The following is a 15,490-nucleotide window of genomic DNA, read 5'->3' on the forward strand; positions in this document are numbered from 1 at the left end:
TTGGAGAAGTGTCTATTCAGGTCCTCTGCCCATTTTTTGATAAGATTATTTATTTTTTGTTAATGAGTTATATAAGTTCCTTATTTTATACTATCTTTAAAAATCCCAACCAGAGATGCTTCTTACTTGTGTGTAACCTGTAATTTTTCTCTTTATTACTGTGAAAGATCATGGATATTCATATTGTAAAATCTGATTTATGAGAAGATAGTAAACTGAAGTAACCAGATAATAATAATTTTTCATTTCACAAACAAGCCACAAATCATAGACCAAAAGGGTAGCAGTTTGGTGAGACTCTAATTGTTTTCTACACATTTTATTATTGACATTTTCAAACATAAATAGAAGTGGGTAGAATATTATACCATTATAATATCATGTATCCAATACAGCTTTATATATGAATAACTTACAGTCACTGTTGTTGAATTTATAATTCTACTCACTTCCCCTGTTCCCTTTACATTTGAAAGCCAACCAAAGATTCACTATCTTATGTCATCTGTACATCTGAGTATTTCTAAAGGAGAACTACTCTTTTTTTTTTTTTAAATCCTTACCAGAGGACATGCTTAGAGAGAGGAAGGGAGGGAGAGGAAGAAAGAGAGAGAGAGAGAGAGAAACATCATTGTGAGAAACATTGATCCCTGCCCCTGCCCCAACCAGGGATGGAACCTTGGGTTCCATCATTGTGAGAAACATTGATCCCTGCCCCTGCCCCAGAAGGGATGGTTGTGGGTTCCATCCCTTCTGTCCCTGCCCCAACCAGGGATGGAACCCACAACCCAGGTATGTGTCCTGAATGGAGTTGAACCAGCAACCTTTTTGTGCCAACCCTCAACCAGCTGAGCTACTCCGACCTGGCTAAAGATAACTCTTAAATAATCACAATACATTTATCACAAACACAATTAACAGTAGTTGCTTAATGTTAATAATATGCAATATTATTAACTCCTCTGAGTTTTCTCAGAAATGTAGTAATTTTTTTAATAGTTTGTTTTTTTGAATCAAGATCCAAGTAAGGTTTTCACATTGTTATTGGTTGATATGTCTCCTAAGTGCTTTGTCTCTTGTAGGCTCCTCCTCCAGTTCTCTTTCTCTTATGTTTGAGAAAGAAACTAAATTGTTTCACTTGGAGAGTTTCACACAGACTGATTTTTGTGAATTGCATGTCTTTGACATACTTTAATGGTTCTTTGTATTTTCTGTAAAATGATACTTGAATCTGGATGCCTGATTGGATTCCAGTTCTACTTTTTTGTTACAGGACCACTTTATAGTAATTAGTATGCTCTTCTGTCAGGAGGCACATGGTATTTGGTTATTGCTTTTTTATGATGTTAGTATATGATGTTACTTAGTAATCAGTGGTGATATTCTCTTCTGTCATTCCTTTATTACTTGTTAGTTGAATACTTTTATAAAGAGAACTTTCATCTATTCTTTGGTTCCCCAGTGTTACATTTATTTAGAAAAGGCAGAATACAGGCTTGATTCTTTTGTGTTAATGAACAGCATTCAAAATAAAGAGTGACTTTACTAGCATCCTCCAAATGTAACCAATTAACTGTTGTCTTTTAAAAATATCGTTATAAACTCATGGATTTACATATATTTGTGTTTCAGTCAGTTGCAGTGGTTACGCTTCATTGATGCTCATATTATCCCATCTCTATCTGGAATATGGGAACAGTATTAAGAGTGTGAGTCCTGTGAGGTACTAAATGCTAGCTAATATGTGGGTCATTTTTCTAGGGTGATTCAGTGGACACAGCTAAAGAAAGTTTTTTGGAAGATAAAATGCTTTGAGTGTTTATATTGAGTATTCCAGTTCAAATTCAGGTCTACAAGGTTTTTATTGAACCTCTTCAATTTTATATTTATATCTTTATTTCCCTATGCTGAGGTAGCACAGGATAATAAAACTATGATATTACATAACAGTTCATTTGAATTATTGCATAATTAATACATAACAGTCTCAGAATAGCAACACCACCAGTGTTATTCCTAAAAACAGTTGTTTATTTGTTTAGGTAGTTCTCTTTCATCTTTAGGGTATATCACGTAAGGGATGTATAGTCAAATTCTCCCTGTGTTTTAAAGTTACTTGGAATGATTCTTCTTTGTGTAGTAATGCCACCAAATGGATACAACTTTTGTTTTGTTTGTTTCATTTTACTTTTTAAGATGTTACTCTTTTAAATTTTTATTTTATTTCTTAATTATATGAAATATTCACTGGTTTTAAAGACAAGTCTAAAAGCAAGATAGATCTAAAAAGTTTAGCTTCTGTTTTTCAAGTCTATTCTATTTTTTCTTATCTATACATAAACTTTTCTTTAATAGATAAACTTTTTAAAAAGCCCTTCCACGCATGTCTTTCCGTAAGTGTTCAAGTGTGTATATGTATATATATATGTATTTATATGCTCCTTTTATAGGTAAATGATAAGGTACAGGATACATACTTTTCTCCCCCTTGCTTTTTCAAAAATTCTACATGTACTGGCAGTTATTTCATATTTAAATGTTTATTTTGTGGGTAGAATAAATGCATATATAATTTTGGTAGTTATCACTACAGTCTCCTCCATAGTGTTATAACATTTTGCATTCCCACTAGCAGTGTATGAATGTACCTGATTCCCCAGTTTTGTTGATGGACTGCGAACATGCCTCTTTATCCCTGGTAGTTTTCCTTGTTCTACTCATTGTCTTAGAGTAGTATAACTACTTAATATTAGTGTTTGTGAGGCATATTATTTTATTTTAACTTTAAATCTGCCTGGGACTTAATATTTAAAGTGAGTTTCTTGTAAACGTCCTATAGTTTGATCTTTGTTTTTTTGATTTTGGTTTTTTTGTTGTTTTAATCCATTTTGGACTATTTACCTTTAATATAATTATTGACATAGTTGGGTTTAAAGCTACCATCTTGATATTTGTTTCATCTTTTCTCTTTCCTTTTTCTTTTATTTCTGCCCTCCTTGGGATTAATTGAGTATTTTTAATGATTTTGTTTTTTTATCTTCACAATTGGCTCATCTACATTCAAATAAAATTATGCCACTGACCATATTTTGTAAAAACCTTGCAATAGTATACATCCATGCCTTCCCCCTTTAGACTTTTGTGCTTTTGTTGTCATATATATTGTTTCTACATATGTTATAAATACTACAATATGTTGATATTTTTGCTCTGAATAGTTCGATATATCTTAGATTAACAATGACATATTTGTTTTGTTTGTACATGCTTTTTTACCTTTTCTGTCAATCTTCATTTTTTGGGTATTTAGCCATATTTTCATCTGGTATCATTTTTCTTCTTGAACTTCAATATTTCTTATAGTAGAATTCTGCTTAAAATTAATTATTTCAGCTTTTCTTTGTTTGAAAAAGTATTTATTTTGCCTTCATTTTTGAAAACTATTTTTGCTCAGAATTTTAGGTTGACAGATCTGTTTATTTTAGTACCTGAAAGATGTCACTTTGTCATTTTCTTGGGTGTATAATTTCTGATGTTAAGTGTTCATTCATTCTTTGTTCCTTTGTATGTTATGTGTCTTCTCTGACTGTTTGAAGATTTTTATGTATTTATGTTTTTACTAAATTGATAAGGATACACCTTGTAATAGTTTAGTTTCTATTTCTTCTGCTTGAGGTTGATAGAGATTCTTGGGACTGTGGGTTTATATCCATCAGGTTCGGGAAAATTTTGGCTATTATTTCTTCAAATACTGTTTTCCTCTCCTCACCTCGGTTTTCTGAGACTCCAATTGCATGTATTTTTGACTGCTTAATACTATCTTACAGGCCATTGATGCAGCTATTTTCTTTTCCTGTCTTTTTTTCTCTTGTGTTGTTTGGCATAGTTTCTGTTGCTCTGTTATCAAGTTCGCTGATCTTTTTCTATAATATACAGGGGTGGGCAAAAGTATATTTATAATTGTGAGTACGTAAAAATACAGAGTTTATTCTTATATATTTTTTCATATGAACAACTGTAAACCTACTTTTATGTATTTCATTCCTGTGCTTATCATGTTTATGTTTTCTTCTAACCTTCTTGAGCATATGGAGCATATTTATAATAGCTGTGTTAATGTCTTTGCTAATTCCGTCACCTCTGCCATTTCTAGACCTGTTTCTATTAATTTTCTCCTGGTTATGAGTGACAGAATCACCCTGCAGTGACTTGTGGGAACATGAATTATTAGCAGCCCTGTGTGTGTTAGGGACTTTTTTTTGTTGTCCTGCTTTTCAACATTCTTTTCCTGGTTCTAACGCATGGCACTGCTCACCATTCAGCCAGAGACTTGGGAATATCCCTCTTGGGATGTCCAGAATTAAAGCTCTCTTTCTGTCTCTGTAGGTCCCTGGTCTGTGGTACTCTGCGTAGAAATTATAGCTCCCTTGGCCTCCCTGAACCTCCTGTCTCTGCTACCCCCAACTCCATGTGATCACTAGGCTCTATTTTGGTTACTTCTTTTTGCATTGCATTCTGAAAACTACCTCCATGCAGTACGTGCGGCAGATTTAGGGCTCTTCTACTTTTCCATATTTTGGGGCTTATAGAACTGTGCTGCCTATTACCCAGCTTTTGAAACCTTTAACATATTTTATCTTGTTTTCTGCTTGTTTAAGATAGGAGAGTAAATCCAGTCTCAGATATACTGTCATAATCTGAAACAGAAGTCCTCTCAGTGTAGTTTAATTGTATTTTTTAAAAATAAGTGAAGGTAAACATTCTTTCACACATCACAGGGTAGTTTGTCTAGATTTTTTTGAAGAGCTTTCTACTCTTTATGGCTAACCCATTTTTCCATGATATTGTTTGTCTTTTCATTCTCTATTTGTGGAAGGCCTTTACATGTCATGTGTCTTTTTAACATGTTTTGCTGTTGATATCTTTTGTGAGACGATACTAATACTGTGATTCATTATTGTACCTCTAAATTCTTAGTACTGGAGCACTGGGTTGGTATTAGGCAAGGAGGAGGATTTAGAAGTTTATTTCATTGTGATTATTTAGTTGAGCTAAGAGGTTCTGATTTATTCAGTATTTATACTAAATTTTTGTGTAGTATAATGATTTGATACATGAATGTTCTTTCAGGTAGCTATGTGACTCACTCCCTAATTCCCTCAGAACTCTGATCAATTAACTTTATCAGAAAGGTCTTCTGTAACCACCTTATTTAAAATTTTAACACGCTCACATATCTCTATCCTCTGTTTATTTTCCTCTACAGCAATTATCACATATTTTACATAACACATATTTTGCTAATTTATGTATTATCATTTGTCTTGTCCCCAGTACGCTAATAACATGAAGGCAAGGATTTGGGACTTTTAATACTGTCTGACGCATTATAAGCACTCAATTTGTATTGGTTAAATAATCAGATTTCCCTTTATGTAAGTTGTTCTGGGACCAAGTGAAAGATGAATCAGAGAGAAAGGGAAACTTCAGAAAGAAGGAACAATTAGGTGCCAAAAATTAGGTCCCTTTACAGTGGTCTTATTTGTAAGGTGGCAGTGAGGATAGCAGTGAGGTGGAGTGATAGCAATGAGGATAAAAGAGAAGAGGCTAATGAGACTCACATTAAAAAGAAGAAATGGGTCATCATTATTGTTTGTATTTATAATTGTTAAGTAAAAAGGAAAAATGCTTGTATTTGGATTATATTTTAATACAGATATTTATAAAGCAAACTTATAGATGATTAAATATGAGTGTGAGTAGATGTGACTTTTTGTTCTTCTAAAACATTACTTTAAAAATACAAACATTGAAGTACCTAGTGGAAGTCATGCTGACTTTTCTGATTTGTTTTTCTTTTTTTTTTTAGAGCTTTGCTTCCTGTTTTACATCACAAATCTAAAAAAGGACCCCCCCGTCAAGCCAAATATGCTATTCATTGTATCCATGCAATATTTTCTAGTAAAGAGACCCAGTTTGCACAGATATTTGAGGTAAAGAGAAAAAGAATTTTTGTTTCATATGTTATAGTTAAAAAACAAATACTAATGATTTTACAGAATACAGAATATTTACATTTGGAGATCATTTTATAGTATACAGTAAATCCTCAACTTCATTGATAGGTTCTGTTAGGTTAAATAAAAACAATTTTACCATCAGCTGATTGATATAAACGAGTTAACTTCCTGTGGCATCTCAAGAAAATGACATTATTCAAGGACCTGCTGTATTTTTAGAATTGAATTAGTATAATTGATATTAATGAATGGTTACAAAATGGAAATATCTGATTATTCAAATGTTTGTGCCAACTAAAATTTAGATATCAAATACTTGTATAATATTTTTGACATTTATTTATATTTATACATTATATATTATATTTATACCTTATACATTGGATTTATACTGATACATTTAGTATTAGGAAACTTTCATTAATTAATCCTCCTACATACAAGGTGGCTGGCTTTCTGAGAAAAAGTTTCATAGAGATATCTAACCTTTATGAGATTACTATTAATCCAGGCTCTGGTCATTAATGTTGCTTTCTCAGAAATTATTTTCTTTTTTTATTGTGGAAAATTTTCAGACTCACATAATAAAGCAATTGAAACTAATTTACACTGTCAGATATTTGGCTATATTATAAACAGCAAGCTGGAACTTATATGTGCAGTGGAAGTATTGATGGAAGTCATCAAGAATAGCAAGAAGTAAATTCATTTAAATACACTTTTGATTAAATGAAGCCTTATATTGCCCTACTGTGTTGAGAAAGAATAGTTCTATATTTCTTTTTCAAGCTTAGATTTCTTGACGTTCAGTGTGGGAGCATAGAGCATCAATTCTTCATTAAAATCTGTCATGAAAATTTCCAGTAGCTAATATAGTCACTTGTTTCACATTCAGAAGATACAAAATAGATATCCAAATAGTAAAAAGTCTTCTGCTGCACCCCACTCCTGTATCTCCAGTCACTTAGTTCCCTTTCTCAGAGATAACCAACGTTATTAGTTTCTAATGTACTTTTCTAGAGAGGTTTTCTTCATATACAAATAATGTAAATATAGACAGACACATTTTATCCCCTCCCCCTTACGCCAGTGATAGCCTACTTTAGTCACTCTTATGAATATTTGATTTTTAAAACTTAACAATACATTTTAGATATCGTTCTGTATATTCATATGAGAAGCCTCATTTTTTGTTGAGACAGAATACATATTATTGGTTGGGTTTCCTGTCAGAATAATAATTTTATTAGTTATGAAATTCAATATTTGAGGCTATGAAAAGCCACAAGAAATGCATGTGACTATACATAATAGAAGTTTATTTCTTGCTCCCAAAAAAAGACCAATAGGGTGTTTGGACTGCATTCTGATCAGTGGCTTAGTCTAAAAAGACTCACTCTTTTTGACTAATGGCTTCCCTTTAAATCACACTGAATCCTTGCTATTACGCCAGTCAGTAGTAAGTAAGGAGGGAGAATGTTGAGAAGACATATTGATAATACCTGCCTCAGTGCAGGCATGGCATACCTCACTTTTATTCCCATTCCGTTAACCAGAACTTATTCACATATCCTGATGTAACTGCCAAGGAGGCTGCACCTATAGTCACCTTATGCCAGGAAGTAGAAAAGAAGCCCTGGCTAGCTGTCTCTAACATATTCATATATGTGGTCATAAAATATATGATTCTTTGTGTTGAAATGTTTCTTTACCTGCCTCTAAATATGACTTGGGCAAAACCAAAAATATTTAAATGTGATGCTTTCTAGACATAAACAATCTATGGAAGTTTAAATGTAAGCTTGAGCTACTACTAATACCATGTATATGTGTTGAAACTTTTGTAGTTTTTTTAATTTGAAGATGAAATGTGTTTATTTGCATATTCATAGAGTTGGTATATTTTCCTTTCCTCATTTTCAGCCTCTGCATAAGAGCCTAGATCCAAGCAATCTGGAACATCTTATAACCCCGTTGGTTACTATTGGTCACATTGCTCTCCTTGCACCTGATCAGTTTGCTGCTCCTTTGAAGTCTTTGGTAGCCACTTTCATTGTGAAAGATCTTCTCATGAATGATCGGGTAATTTATATTTTTTAGATTCGTCTTCTTCATAATGTTATCTTCTAAAATTATATACAACAAAGAGAGAAGTGGAATGACATAACACTTCCATTTGGCTGCCTTATTTGAGGTTTTCTTTTTAATGTACTCCATTATAAGGAAAATAACATTGAAACATCTCTTCAGTTGAGCCAAGTCATGTAATCTGAGATACATTCCTTGATAAATATAAAATATCACCTGATTCTGTCTTTCAACTTTACAAGGATTTAATTTTTGTAATGACATATCTTTTTTAAAATGTGAAGACTGACGAGCTTGTTCACAGTATGGTTGTCATGAGAGTTGTTCCTTTCCCTACATACAGTAGAGAATTAATTAGAGCCCAGGGAGGAAACATTGGGAAAGAAATAATGATTTTTGTCTGTATTCTGTTTGTGAGTACAATAGTCCCCTCTCATCCGCAGTTGCACTTTCTGCAGTTTCAGTTACCCACACTCAGTTGCATTCTGAAAATATTAAGTGGAAAATTCCAGAAATAAACAATTCATAAGTTTAAAATCTTGCACCATTCTGAGTAATGGGATGAAATATCGCTGTGTCCTACTCTGTCCTTCCCGGGATGTGAGTCATTCCTTTGTCCAGCGTCTCCTTGCAATATATACAGAACAATAAGATATTTTAGGAGATTGAGAAAGTGACCATATTCACATAACTTTCATTACAGTGTATTGGCATAAGTGTTCTTCCTTATTAGTTATTATTAATATCTTTATCATAGGTGTTATGTAGAGGAAAAAACAGATATACAGGGCAGTGCAAAAGTAGGTTTACAGTTTTGAGTATATGAAAGTTTATTTTTATATTATTATTTATATTCCATATGAACACCTGTAAACCTACTTTTGCCCCACCATCTATACTTGCACTGGCCACATACAGCTGTTTAAATTTTGTTTAAATTAGATGTAATTATAAATCTATTCACACATTTCAAGTGCTTAGTAGCCACATCGTCCAACTAGTATCAGACAACACACATTTCCACCATCTCAGAGAGTTCTGTTGGACAGTGTTGCTCTAGAAGCCTTATTTTAATTTTTACATCTAACTCTATAGTCTACTTGGAATTGATTTTTTAATATGGTATGAGATAGATGTCCAGATTCATTTTTATTTCCATGTGACTGAGCACCATTTATTGAAGACTTTCTTCCCAGCTGCTTTAACAACAACAAAAAGGCATGAAATTCATATAACATAAATTAACTGTTTTAAAGTGTACAATTCAAGTAGCATTTAGTATATTCACTGTGTTGTACAACCACCATGTTTATGTAGTTCCACATCATTTTCATTAACTAGTCACTCCTCCAATATGTGCCCCTGCCTTTGGTAACCACAAATCTTTTTGCCGTAATGGATTTACCTGTTTTGAATATTTCCTATAAAGAAAATAATACAATATGTGACCTTGTGTCCGGTTTCTAATGTTTTTGAAGTTCATCCTCATTGTAGCATGTGGTATTTCATTTCATTTTATGGCTGAATAATATATATATTTCAAATTTATCTTTATTGTTGAAAGTATTACAGATGTCCCCTTTTTTCCCTCATTGATCCCCTCCACCCCACTCCCAGGCCTTCCCTATAACAATGTCTGTGTCCATGGGTTATGCTTATAGACATATAAGTTCTTTGATTAATCTCTCCCTACCCATTCCCTCACCCTCACCTTCCCTCTGGGATCCCTCAGTCTGTCCCATGCTTCTATGTCTCTGGATCTATTTTGTTCATCAGTTTATTTTGTTTATTACATTCCACATAGGAGTGAGATCATGTGGTACTTGATTTTCTCAGACTCACTTATTTCTCTAAGCATAATGCTCTCCAGTTCCCGCCATGCTGTCCCAAAGGATAAGTGATCCTTCTTTTTTACAGCTGTGTAGTGTTCCATGGTATAAATGTACCACAGCTTTTTTATCCACTCACCTACTGATGTGCACTTGAAAAGAATGTATACTCTGCAACTTTGGGGTGGAATGTTCTGTAAATGTCAATTAAATCCATCTGATCTAGGGTGTCATTTAGGGTCACTGTTTCCTTGTTAATTTTTTGTCTGGAAGACCTATCCAGTGAAATCAGTGGCATGTTAAAGTCTGCTAGTATGATTGTCTTGCTATTGATCTCTCCCTTAAAGTCCTCTAGAAGTTTTTTATAAATTTAGATGCTCCTGTATTGATTGCATGTGTTATGGTTGCAGGGTTATATCCTCTTGTTGGATCGATCATTTTAGTATTATGTAGTGACCTTTCTTGTCTCGTTATGGTCTTCATTTTTAAGTCTATTTTATCCAGTATGAGTTTTGCTGCCTCAGCTTTTTTTTTTTTTTTTTTCCATTTCCATTTGCATGGAAAGTTTTTTTCTATCCTGTCTTTTGTTTTGAGATGGGTCTCTTGTAGACAGCATATATTTGAGTCATGTTTTCTTATCCATTCAGCCACCCTATTATGTCTTTTTATTGGAGCACTTAATTCATTTACATTTAAGGTTATTATTGATAGGTACTTATTGCCATTTTAATTATTTATGCCTATATTTCTCTTTCTCTCTATTTCTTCTAATTACAGCAGTTCCATTAACATTTTCTGCAATCCTGGTTTGGTGGTGATAAACTCCTTTAGCTTTTTTTTTTTGTCTGGTAAGCTCTTTATTTCACCATCTTATCTTGAATGATAGTCTTGCTGGATAGAGTAGTCTTGGTTTCAGATTCTTGTTCTGCATTACCTTGAATACTTCATGCCATTCCTTTCTGGCCTGTAGAATTTCTGATGGAAAGTCAGCTGACAGCCTTATGGGAGCTCTTTTGTAGATGACAGATTGCTTTTCTCTAGCTGCCTTTAAGATTCTCTCTTTGTCTTGAATTCTTGGCATTTTAATTATGATGTGTCTGGGCATGCGCCTCTTTGAGTTCTTCTTTCTTGGGACTCTCTGTGTCTCCTGAACTTGTGTGACTTTTAACTTCAACAGGTTAGGGGCGTTTTCTCCCCTTGTTTCTTCAAACTGGTTCTCTAACCCTTGCTTACTTTTGACCTCTTCTGGCATTCCTATAATGTGAATATTGTTATGTTTTCTGTTGTCTCAAAGCTCCCTTAGACTGTCCTCCTGTTTTTTCATTGTTTTTTCTTTTTGGATCTCTGATTGAGTGATTTTTTTCTACCCTGTCTTCTAATTCACTGATCTGATCCTCAGCTTCTTCTAATCTCCTCTTTATTCCTTCTCATGTATTTATTTCTGCTATGTCATTCTTCATTTCCTTCATAGTTTCCTTATCTTTTTTCATGCTGTTGAGCATCCTTACAATCAGTATTCTGAACTCTATATCTGAGAGATTGCTTATCTCCGTTTCATTTAGCTCTTTTTCTGGAGACTTGTTCTTTCATTTGAGGCTTGTTTGTTTTTTTTTGTCTCCCCATTTTGGCTGCCTCTTTGGGTTTGTTTCTGTGTATTAGGTAGACCTACTAGGACTCTTGAGTCTTTTTAGATGGTCTCTGGTCTAGGCCAAAGTCAGGCACAGTTTCTGACTGGCCCTGATTACCCTGTTTGGAGCTATTAATAACCCTCGGCTTGAGGTCTCCTCTGCTGGGGCTGGGTGCGTTTGGATAGGACCAAGATAATCATCAAAGCCTGCCTTTCCAGGGCCCTAGTCCAGAATCAGATCAGGCAAAGACTTAAAGCACTCTGAGGTCTGCCTCTGTCTGCAGGCTGATTTATCTGATTCTCTTAATGAACCTCAGGCTGTAGAAACTCGACAGGGTGGGGTGGCTGGTTGTTATCAGTTTCTTAAGGTGTCTCAGGTTGTAGAAACTCCTCTGGGTAGGGCAGAGGTTTTCCAGCAGGGTGGGTCAATTGCTTCTCTCAGGCAAAAGCTGCTTGGAAGGTAAATGTCTGCCTCTTCAGTACGGGGAATTGACTCAGCACAGGAATCCAGAGGTGTGTCCTCTGAACTCTTTCTCTACATCCCACAGCCTTAGGTTCTCCTAACACAGCTCCAGTCCCCCCTACTCTCCCTCCACTGGAGCCCAAGGTGAGTGGCTGCACAGGAAACTTTGTGCGTTGGCTTCTTAAGAGGGTTGCCTGCATTTCTAGCTGCCTCTCCTTGGCAGCCAGAAACCCAGCTGCTTTTCACAGCCAGATGTTATGTGGGCACCAGAAGCAAAGCCTGGGGTTTAGGCCCCCGAGTCCTCAGCCTGTGGGAGCCTAGGCAGCCTTCTCCCGCCTCCGCACTTTCTGCCATTCTCTATGCCGTCTCCACTTTTTCTCCTTGGTTATGAGGGTGCTCTTCAGCTCATCTTCAGTTGCAGTTGATTATTCAGGATGGTTTTTCTATATTATAGTTTGTAATTCCAGTTTGGTCCCTGGAGAGTATCAGTGTAGCTTCCACTCAGTTGCCATCTTTAATCTCCCTGAATAATATTCTTTTGTATGTATTTACCACAGTTTCTTTATGCTTCATTGTTGGCCATTTGGGTTATTTCCACCTTTTGATTTCATAGTTCACTATTGTGAATAGTGCTGCTATGAATTTTGTGTCTGAGTATTTGTTTGCATATCTATTTTTAGTTCTTTGGAATACATACCTAGGAGTAGATTTGCTGAATTATACGGTAATTCTATATTTAACTTTGGAGGAATGGCCAAACTGTTTATCACAATGGTATACTATTTTACCTTCCCACCGGCAATGTATGAAAGTTCCAGTTTCTTTATATCCTTACCAGCTTTTTTTCTTTTAATTTGATTTTAGCTATCCTAGTGGTATCTCGTTGTGGTTTTGATTTGCATTTTCTAATGACTAATGAAGTAGGGCATCTAATGTGCTTATTATCTATTTCTATATCTTTTTTGGAGGAATGATTCTTCAAGTCCTTTGCCCTTCTTTATTGCTTTGTTTGTCTTTTTGTTGAGTTGTAATAGTTCTTTGTATATTCTAGATACAAGTCTTTTATCAGACATATGACTTGCAGATATTTTCTCTCATTCTGTAGGTTTTTTCACTTTTTTGAAAGTGCTTTAATTTTTAAAATTTGGTATAATTTACATACATCATTATAGTTTTAAATGTACAACATAATGATTCAATATTTATATGTAGTGTGAAATGATCAGCACAGTAAGTCTAGTTAATATCCATCACCCGCAGTTATAAATTTATTTTTCTGTCGTGAGAACTTATGATATCTACTCTGCTAGCAGTTTTCAAATATATAGTACACTGTTAACTATATTCACTATGCTGTACATTATATTCAGTGACTTATTTATGTTAGTAACTGGAAGGTTGCACCGTTTGACCTGCTTCACCCATCCCTAACCCCCTGCTGTTGCAACTGCCAATCTGTTCTCTGTGTCTGAGTTAGGTTTTTGTTGTTATTTAGGTTTTGTTTTGTTTATGTTTTTTAGATTTCACATGTAAGAGAGATCATATGTTAAAAATTAACAGAGCTAGACGGCTTACATCTTCATACAAACACAGAAAGGAAACACCCACCAAGGAATTGTTGTTTTCAGCACAATCACAGAATATGTCGTTAAATGATACACTGCAGCTATTGAGAGGTGAATTTACAGTGGCAGCCAGGAAATTAAATTAAGGTGACAAAAAAGCTTGAACCCAGTCTTGGAAGTGTGGAGATCCTATTTTTACTCAACGGCTGATAATGTGTGGTTTCCAGAAGCAGCCTAGGAAACAGCAATCAAATACCAGCTCAGGTAGCCTTCTGGCAACAGAACAGGTATCTCTGAAATCCAGCAGGCAAACTGCCCAGAAACATAGACCTGAAAATTTAGATAGAGCTTAAGAAGCAATTCTTTAGTTGAGAAGTGCCTTCCAGGTATAAAGTAGAAATAATGAAAGTGGAATCACAATAGAAACATTCTGCTAAAACTTCTAAACTAAGGATGTCAAAAAGATCCCAAAAGTTTACATGAGCAACATACCAAAAAAGAAGAAAGAATCAGATTAACTTCAGGTTTCTCAGCTGCATGACTAGATTCCAGAAAACAATGTTGTAAATTTTCTGTGGCCAAGTGACTTGCAACATATAATTCTAGTATTCAAGAATGAGGCAGAAAATATTTTCAGAAATCCAAGACAGAAAGTTTCCAAATTACAAGTCATTTTGAAAGAATTACTCAGATATACTCCACTAAAATATTTAATTCACAAGAAAAAAACTCAGTCTGCATAAATTATTACAAATACAAAAAACAAAGAAAAAAGTTATCCTAATAATACCAACAGACTGGAAGATGGGTTCAAAAATAATAAAACCCAACAGATGCAATTAAACTAATGACAGACAAAATCTAAAAATAATAGGAAAAATATATCAGTCAAGATGAAAAGCATTGAACAGAATAGGGATTTAAATTGGGTACTGATATAAACAAGATATTTATGTACTGTCCAAAAAAATTTTACACCACAATAATATATAAAATCTGTGAACATTTATACAATTAGCAGAATATCAAAATAAACGAAAACACAATATTCATCATCACAGCAGAAGACTTGAAAAAACAGATTAAGATGAAATGAAAAAATGTACATGTACAAATATGAGGAATATATAGAGATAAAATATTAAAGGATTAGAAAATAATTAAAACTCTCATCCTTCATAAATATTAAAAATAGAGTTTAGCAAGAAAGATGGATATAAAATCAAAACTGCAAAATAATTCCCCAAATTAACCATAAACATAAAGCCTAATTTTAACAACCGAAGGACCTACCAAAGTTGTACAAGAGAAATTTTTAAATTTTCTTTACAGAGAAAATTCTAAAATTTAGTGAAAGACATCTTGTAGATAAGCAGACAAAACAGTGATAAAGAATAGAGGCAATATATGATATGAGTGGTAGCATTGCAGATGACTGAGAGATTATTCAGTAAATTGTGCTATCCTAATGGGAAGTAAAAAGAAATGGAATCCTTAAGACATAGCATACAGAGAAAACAGTCAATTCCAGATGGATTACGTTTTTAGAGCCTGAAAAAAACCCTTAAAACTTTTAGAGTATATGGAAGACTATTTTTATGAAATTGAAACAAGACAGGATATTTTTAAACAAGACATAAAAGTCATTAACTACAAAAAAATGACCAATTTAGCTACATTAAATGTAATAACTTTTGTGCAGAGGACACCAGAAAGGGAGTAACAGCAGACACCAGAAAGGGATTAACAGACACACCATAAATGAGATTTTATGCAGTTTAGGTACATGCAACATGTACCTAAAAAAGTATTAATTTGTATAAAGATTACCTGTGAGAAAAAGACAACCCAGAAAAAGAAAAGGCAGAAGGCATTAAAAGGAATTTTGGAAAGGAGGC

General features: G+C 34.1%; 1 protein-coding gene across 6 annotated transcripts in view; it reads left to right on the top strand.

The window, feature by feature from the left end:
- Positions 1-15,490, top strand: part of PDS5B (PDS5 cohesin associated factor B) — a 169,630-nt gene that overhangs the window by 112,241 nt on the left and 41,899 nt on the right. For all 6 annotated transcript variants that reach the window (XM_081127300.1, XM_081127299.1, XM_081127295.1 and 3 more), the window contains exons 20-21: positions 5,870-5,993; positions 7,944-8,102. In XM_081127300.1, the coding sequence (XP_080983426.1) occupies positions 5,870-5,993; positions 7,944-8,102 (283 nt within the window). The remainder of the gene's footprint in view (positions 1-5,869; positions 5,994-7,943; positions 8,103-15,490) is intronic.

Source organism: Miniopterus schreibersii, assembly GCF_964146895.1.
Source record: "Miniopterus schreibersii genome assembly, chromosome: 2".
NCBI lineage: Eukaryota > Metazoa > Chordata > Mammalia > Chiroptera > Miniopteridae > Miniopterus > Miniopterus schreibersii.